Genomic DNA, 7,983 nt, shown 5'->3' with positions numbered 1-7,983 from the left:
AAACTTTAATTAAAACAAAATAAGTAAGGATGTTACAAAAGTGGACCCTCAAAGCTGGCCACGTCAAACCCTAAACCCTAAACAGGATTGTTGCACTACTACCACTGACCACCTTTGACGTGCCGTCGTTGCGAACTAATGTTCCCAAATCTAGGTTGCTAAAGTCTTGATTCAAACAAAACTAAAACTATATTGTTACAACTACACAATAAGCAACCCTGAAGGTCCATGAATTATATCAGATTCAACACACGTTCGCTAAGGTTGAAACGTGAACTTTGATGTGTGGTCAGGATCTGAGTTTCTCTCTGATGGATGTGTGAAATGAATTGATCACATGTACATATCTTATTTTTTGTTTTTAGGAACACAGAACAAACCTTCAAACCCCCCCCCCCCCCCCCCCCCCTCCTTTTTGTTACCTTGTACCATACGTATATTTGTAAATGCATGCTTGTAAATACTTATAGTTACTGACTCTTTAGTGTAACCGTGACTGCAAGAGTGCCCTTTAAGTCCCCGGATTGAATAAACCTTATTTGCCAATACTACATTCTGATAAAAAAAGGGTTTTTAAATTGAACGCCCGGAAACGAGCACGTCAATGTAAAGAAATGAAGACAACACCAACAGAAAACAAGAGTATTAGTTGTATTACTATTTTCTAGCCTCTAAAAATCAGTTACTTCTGTTTTATTACCACGCTTGTTAAGTTTAAATATTGCCTTTGAACATTTCAATTTTCGTTCTCTGCTGATACTACTTTGCACAGTTGGTTCCTTATATTCTTTGGACGAGTCACTGACTACTTTGCAAGTTCCAAGTTTGATAACATGCATACTAATTGTGTAATGTGTAATGTGTAATGCACTTATAGTGTATCTAATGGTGATGTACCCATAGCATCGCGCAGACAATCTTGCTAGTCTCTAGAAAAATAGTGTCGATGAGAAGAGATAAGAGAGAGCATAATGCTCGAGGAAATGGAAGGACGAAATGAATAGGAAATCGAAGCGTTGAGGAGTCTCTCCATATTTTCTTTTTTCCTCGACACATGTTTGTTGACGGAGATAAGATGAGAAAACGAAGTTGTTTGTATTGGGAATTGTCATTTTGAATATTTAACTGAGGTGGTTAAATTTTGGCCTTTGGATATTCACAATTAATGGACAAGATTGAAAGCCAAGGATAACCTAGGATAAGGGCCTGCCAATGAGAGGATCTTTTATCTTTTAATTAACATTTCATAACTATGAAGAGGTTGTTGAGGTGGCAGTCAACTTGCTGCTTACTTGTATTATTGTATACATGGGAGCCTTTATAGTGAAGATTCTTAAGTTGAGGACTTTTCGGTTTATGGTTTAAAAAAACTTATTTTTCGATCACATTTTGACATCTCATCCGTTCAGTTTTTAGGTTTATATGAGTAGATCATACACAAATTTTCAGCCAAATTGGTGTTTGTTAAGATAACAAACTAGATCAAATTAATAGATGAACTATGAACCGTTCAAGTTCATAATTGATAAATCACACTTATGAATGCCTTAATAATTTTCAATATAACTGAAAATTTAGAGAAATGATCTAGTTATAAATATCTATAAACTGAACGGTTAAGATGTGGATATAAGATAGAAAAGTGGGATAAGCCGAAAAGTTCTTAACTTTAGGGTCCTCATTAGAAGAGATTCCTTATCTTATATATATAAGGAAATATAGTTTTACACTGTTCACGTGAACAGTGAAGCGACCGTTATATCCTTGCATTTATTTCTTTTTTACGTCTGTGCCATTCTAACCTGTTTTGACTGATTTGTCCTTAACTGGCGGAATGACAGTGCTGCCCCTATTTCTAATTTATTTACCATGCTGACATTGGTCTGATTGTAAAGACATTTATACCCGGAATTTAATTTTATTTACCATGCTGTCACTGTATGTCATAAAAAGACAGTAGTGTCATAAAAAGACAATAGTGCCCCTGTCTGCATTTTATTTTTATTTTTTTTATAAAAAATTCATGGTGTTTTTCGTTGTGATCCCTGTCGGGATTGATGTCGAAATGTCTCTTTAGTATCGGTGGGTGACATCTATCTTTTTCTAGCCCGCAGCAAGGCACGGGCGATTGCAATTTGAATATTGACCTACCAAATTTATCCTTATGTTTTTTAAGCTATTTCAGTTTTGCCACTCTCTTAGTTTTTTCTTTGATTTGAGTTATGTCTCTCCATTTTTCCTTTATTTCAGTTCTACCTTTCACCTTTTAATTTTCTATTTGAGATTTGCTCCTCCATTCTTCCTTTTATTTTAGTTTTTGGCTTTCTTTTTGTTTTCCTACTCAGTTTTTTTTGGTTAATGGCATACATTTTTTTTTATCAAATGCACAATTAATGTGTTATACTATTGTGAGTCGAACTTACGACTTCTCACTTATAAAGAAAGACTTATGTCACTATACCAAATGGTACTGAGCAATGTTATACAATTTGCAAAAGAGAAAATTGCATTCTAAAAAAAAAAACAGCAACAACAATAATGATAATAATATTAATGAGAGAAAATTAAATATTTTATATTGATCAGTGTCAATTGCGTTTTAAAAGCAATCATTGGTATTGATGAGGTTGATGGCACAAAGCTGATATTATGACTTCATTCACTTTAGGTAATTGATGTTGAACAAATTTATGGATTCAACTTACATATCTAAAAACCTAAAAACAATGTCATGTTCTTATCTTTCTTAACTTTTGTATTGTCTGATGTTCAACTTATGGCATGTATTGATGAGTGCTCTTTATATATTTGCAATTTTACAATTCTTGGTTGTTGATTTTTGTTTATCTTTCTTTCAAAATGACATGTAGATTTCATGAAGTTGTTGTTTGTAACTTACGAACAACAATTGATCAAATTAAGAAAAATTGCACAATAATTATTAAATTGACAGAAACCGCACTCCCGCACGCGCGTGAGCGCGTGTATGAAGGCTAGTATATATAACTCATAGTCAAACTCGAAGAGACGGCCTTGGCTAGAGGTGGCAAACGGGCCGGCCCAGCCTAGCCCGGCCTGCCTAATCAGGTTTCTGGCTGTGCTTGGGCCGGCCCACGACATGCTACTTCTTAACGGGCTCAGGCAGGCCCATTTACTCAAATGTAAGGCCCAAGCCCATAACATGGTGGGCCGTGCTCGGGTCAGGCCAGCCTGGGCCCATGAACCAACCATGTCAGGCCCGTTTCGTGCTGAAAATTGAAAATGGTCAAAGTGAATGTCCTATACCACCACTTTTACTCTCATAATCTCAAATTTTAATTATTATTGATACAATTACAAATCAAAACTAATTTACACAATTTATCGATCATTTTTTTCTTTGTCAACAAACTAAAGAAATAAGTAATAAATGCTTATTTTCACAATTAATAAATTTTTAGGTAAAAACTTTTTAAGAGTCTAAGGAATACAAATTTATACTCAAATAAATAATGATTAGTATATAAGTACATTGTTTAAGCTCAAAACTAATTTTATTAATAAAAATTAGACCCGTTACTGTTCATTTAGGTTTTCAATGGGTCGCTCACTTTCTTCTCTCTTCGAGTAAAAACTCTAATCCTTGTGTCCGCCGCTAGCGAAGAGCGAAGTGAAGAGAACCGTACGGTCGATCTCGGCGTCAGATTGGATCTGCGGGTTCTGGTATGATTCGATCTCTGTGGTTATTTCTCAGCTGGTTGTTGATTCATTCGATTTACTGTGTTGTGGTTTTCATTGTTATATTCGATTTCTAGTTTGTGATTCAGCGTCAGTGGTTCTGCTATATATTCAGTAATTGATTCCATCCCTCTGTTCCTCAGTTTCAATGCCTCGAGATCCTTCATCTAAGGAACTTTGTAGCCATCCTTCTTTTATTCAAAGCCAAACATCCCAGTAGAACAACAAACCTTTCAGAAAGAGATCTCAATCGTATCGCAAGCAATGAATCCAAATCCTTCTGAGACACTTGAACGGGTATTGATAGAAGATTCATACAGTTTTACTGCCTTCCCTCCGTGTCTTAAGGACTATACCGACTCTCATCATCTTCGATACGCTATTGAGGGGGGGATTCAAAACGACACAAGAGTTCCAAGACCGTGAGGGGGGATTCGAAACGATACAAGAGTTCCAAGACCGTGACGAAGCAATAAGACATTGGGAGACTCAACAGAAGTATGATACCCATTTTTTCGTACACCCAGAAAGATTTCTGATTTGCCGAGACAAGCATGTGATAATTTTCCCAATAATTATCACAGAATTTAATGGCTGCTGGGTAAAGATACATGCTAAAGGTGGTAGTGATGCTCACAGTCAAGTCACATATCAGGATATGTGGACGATATTCAAGAAGATCGGGAGGAACATAAAGTACTTGTCTTCAGAGGCTAAAGCACAGAGACCTCATGGCAATCTCCTCAAAGGCACAGGCATTACACCCGATCTTCAAGCTTTGTTTCTTAATTTGGGTGCTGATGATACAGATCCAATGCTATATAAGAAGGACGTTAAAGACTTGCATCAATTGTTATCATCTTTCAAACTTAAGAAGGTGACGACGGCTAAGCTGACGAAGGAACAGCAGATTATCACAGATTGTGTTGATAGGTGGATAAGCTTCTTGTCAGACACTTGTTTGCAAGATCCAGTTCCAAAAAAATGGACTATAGTTTTGGGAACAGCTATCGATCCTCCCTATCTAAATCACGACCATGTTCGATTGATTTTTAATTATCCAGCCTCCTGGAGCAGTACAGAAGAACTCCGATTCCTCGCAAACATGTATAAGTTGTGCTCGGGGGAAAAGTCCGCTACCAACTTGGCTCGAAATGCAGACTTTGAAAAGCATCTCATGGAGTGCAACTATCAAAATTGGGATGCTTGCATTACGAGTCCTTTATTATACAATGTCTATGACTTTGGGAGGAAAACGTTATACTTGGACCACACTGGCAGGCTTATCATCAACTCATTTGTTCTTTTTGCATACAATTGCATCAAGCACTACGACGGAACAGCCCAAAAATCCCATACACAAGAAGAAATCCTTGCTGAGTTACATAAACAATTTCCCAATTTTACCGAGGTTATCTATCAGGCCTTTTACAAAGCAGTAGCGAAAGGCTACAAACATTCCGAATATAGTATTGAGCAAATATTGACAGAAAGGATTTAGGTAGTCGGAGTTAATTTGTAATTTTCGCAATCTTTTTTGTTTTGTTTTTCGGGATAATTTAACTTTCTCATGATTCTGTTCTACATGAATTAATTATGATTTTCAATTATGTCAATTACTATAATGTATGCCTTGCTCCATAGACTAGTAATGTTGGAAATTACAGGTGATCCGCCTTATAGTGTCGCCAAGTTCTTGTACAGGTTTGTGAAAGCTTTACAGATCTCAAATCTGGCTTTACAGCACAATGTGGGTAGCCTTATATGAATTGTATGCTCTTTTTTTGCTTTTTATTCACATTTAAAGGAAGGGAGGAAACCTGGGAGCCAAGGTTAACTCTTTCTTAATCCAATTAGGCGTCTACTTGTGATTTATCTGCATGCTGCTTCAGGTGATAGGATACACCTAGAAAAGATCAAATGTCGGTGTCCATTGTGTGGAGTGTCGTATTTTCATCACATGTTTAGTTAAAGTATGTCTAGTTAACTAGAGGAGTTTGAGCAAGGGGATATGTAGCTCTTCACTGCTCATTGCTGTACAGTATAGTTTCAATTAGATGTTTGGACACTACTGAAAAGGACTCCATTGTTGATATTGAATCAGTTGGGGCTGTGTGTTCCTAGGCAGCTTTTGTAGTTGAAACAGCATTAGATACTGTTCATAAAATGCTTTTAAGATAAGTGGCATCTCCGTTGAATAGTACAGCTCATATTTTGGGCGTCAGATTGGATCTGCGGGTTCTGGTATGATTCGAGCTATGTGCTTCTCTCTCAGCTGGTTGATTCATTCAATTTATTGTTCTGGTTTTAATTGTTACATTCGATTTCTAGTTTGTGATTCAGCGTCAGTGGTTCTGCTATATATTCAGTAATTAATTAACCAAAAGTTCTAAATAATTCCTATCTTGCTGCACAGATTTATATATTGGTTCTTTCGTTTCATTATGGTAACTATGTGTTTGTTTAGCCCGAGCTAATGTTAACATATTGTTTTGCAAATCAGTTGTGTGTTTGTGATGTAGTTGATATACCATTTTAAAGCTACCAAAGTGCTGGCATAATCATTTTTCATTTTGTTTTGCATCCTTGGTTGATGGATCTTGATCTTGTTTCGGAGTCAGTTGTGTTTTGTGTGATAGCTACCAAAGTCTTTTCTTTTTGTTGTACTCTCATCTTGATATCAATATTTCTCTATTAAGTTTGAAGAATCTAGGTCAATAAACTACAGAGAAACATGATGTGAAGTTTTAGTGATCCATTAATATGAAAGTATTTAATGTAGAGCTTATGAAAAATTAATGTTAATATATGATATTGATAAGTCATATTCAATTGAATTTTGGACTTATCAATATCAGTTACTTGTTCATTTTCATTAATCTGATATGTAAACATGCATCCTTGAAGAATTTAATATAAGTTGGGGTTCCATATCAGATTCCATTCTTATATATGGTTTCAAGTTGCCAAATCATTGTCTTGAGGTAGTTTTCATATGAAATACTGACAATTTTGCCTTCTTTTTTTTTTTTTTTTTTTTCCCGAGTATATGATGTCCTTGATGTTTGAAATTTGGTTTGTTCATACTTCAAAGTTTACACTCCTCCCGTACAATTTGATTCTGCGAAGTCGTGAAAATGAGTAGTTCCTAGTATTTATGTTGTACATGACTGACTTGAGAGTTTGAGATGGGTCTTAGGTGTGTTGAAGTATATGCATTAGACCCTCTAGGAATTGTGTAAGTGTACATTCACTTTACCTTTTGGGAGGTAGATTTTCAGTAATGGAGCTTAGACAGTTCAAATGTATGTTGCCGCTTAAGGGCTGCAAAGTTCAGATACTTATGCAGAATCTTAAGGGTGCATGTAATACATGTAATTTCAATGTAGATTGCCTTATTTTTGTTCCCTGCTGCCCATACAGTATATGCTGTCACCGAATAAGTATCTATGAAAATCCAGCACCTCAAATTAATTGAATATGTGGACATATATATATATATACACACACACAACCCTTCTTGGTTGCGGACGTCCGCACCGAAGGTTCGGGTGCGGATTTCTATTTTATCACCACTTTCCGATCGAATTTTTTCATCTCCACCATCTAGTATCTAGATAATATTGTATAGATCATCTCTGTAAAATTTCAGCCAATTTGGTGATCGTTAAGGCCCTCAAACTCAAGTTTTTCTGATATGAACACAACCGGACAGAATTCAGTATGTCAATTTGTTTTTCGAGTTTGAGGGCCTTAACGATTACCAAATTAGGTGAAATTTTGTAGAGATGATCTACACAATATTATCTAGATACTAGACGGTGCAGATGAGAAAATTCGATCGAAAAGTGGTGCAAAAATGGAAATCTGCACCAAAACTTTGGTGCAGACGTCCGCACCTGAGAATTCCTATATATATATATATATATATATATATCAGGGGCTTCTGCTATGGGATCTTCTTTTTTGTCAAATCTAAGGATAGACCCATACCATTAGATATGTTTTTGAATGAGATTGAATGACTGAGATTAAAACAAAACTTAAACACTTTAGGTCAAACCTGGACCGTTCAACATCATTAAAAATAGGGAAAATACCCAAAAACAAAGATTTTAAAGCCCCTTTTAACAAAAATCTTAATCACATGCCCATTTCAATGATTTTTAAGAAATATATATTATTACCTTGTATAACTAAACCCACACAAATCTTATCCGTCTCCTCCTCTCTTCCCGATCTAGTTTTTCCTCCTCTCTCTCTCTC

At 35.9% G+C, this 7,983-nt stretch overlaps 1 protein-coding gene and 1 pseudogene across 1 annotated transcript; both read left to right on the top strand.

Annotated features, from left to right (window-relative positions):
• The first annotated feature begins 3,581 nt into the window (after positions 1–3,581).
• LOC101299325 lies at positions 3,582–5,301 on the top strand. Its single transcript, XM_004306414.1, has 2 exons — positions 3,582–3,702; positions 3,861–5,301. The coding sequence occupies exon 2, from the start codon at positions 4,376–4,378 to the stop codon at positions 5,216–5,218; it is 843 nt and encodes a 280-aa protein (XP_004306462.1). The 5' UTR covers positions 3,582–3,702; positions 3,861–4,375; the 3' UTR covers positions 5,219–5,301.
• Positions 5,302–7,000: 1,699 nt separating this feature from the next.
• The window catches only part of LOC101301914, a 28,926-nt pseudogene continuing 27,943 nt past the window's right edge, over positions 7,001–7,983 (top strand).

This window comes from Fragaria vesca, linkage group LG7, assembly GCF_000184155.1.
Source record: "Fragaria vesca subsp. vesca linkage group LG7, FraVesHawaii_1.0, whole genome shotgun sequence".
NCBI lineage: Eukaryota > Viridiplantae > Streptophyta > Magnoliopsida > Rosales > Rosaceae > Fragaria > Fragaria vesca.
This window is presented reverse-complemented; position numbering and strand designations above follow the sequence as displayed.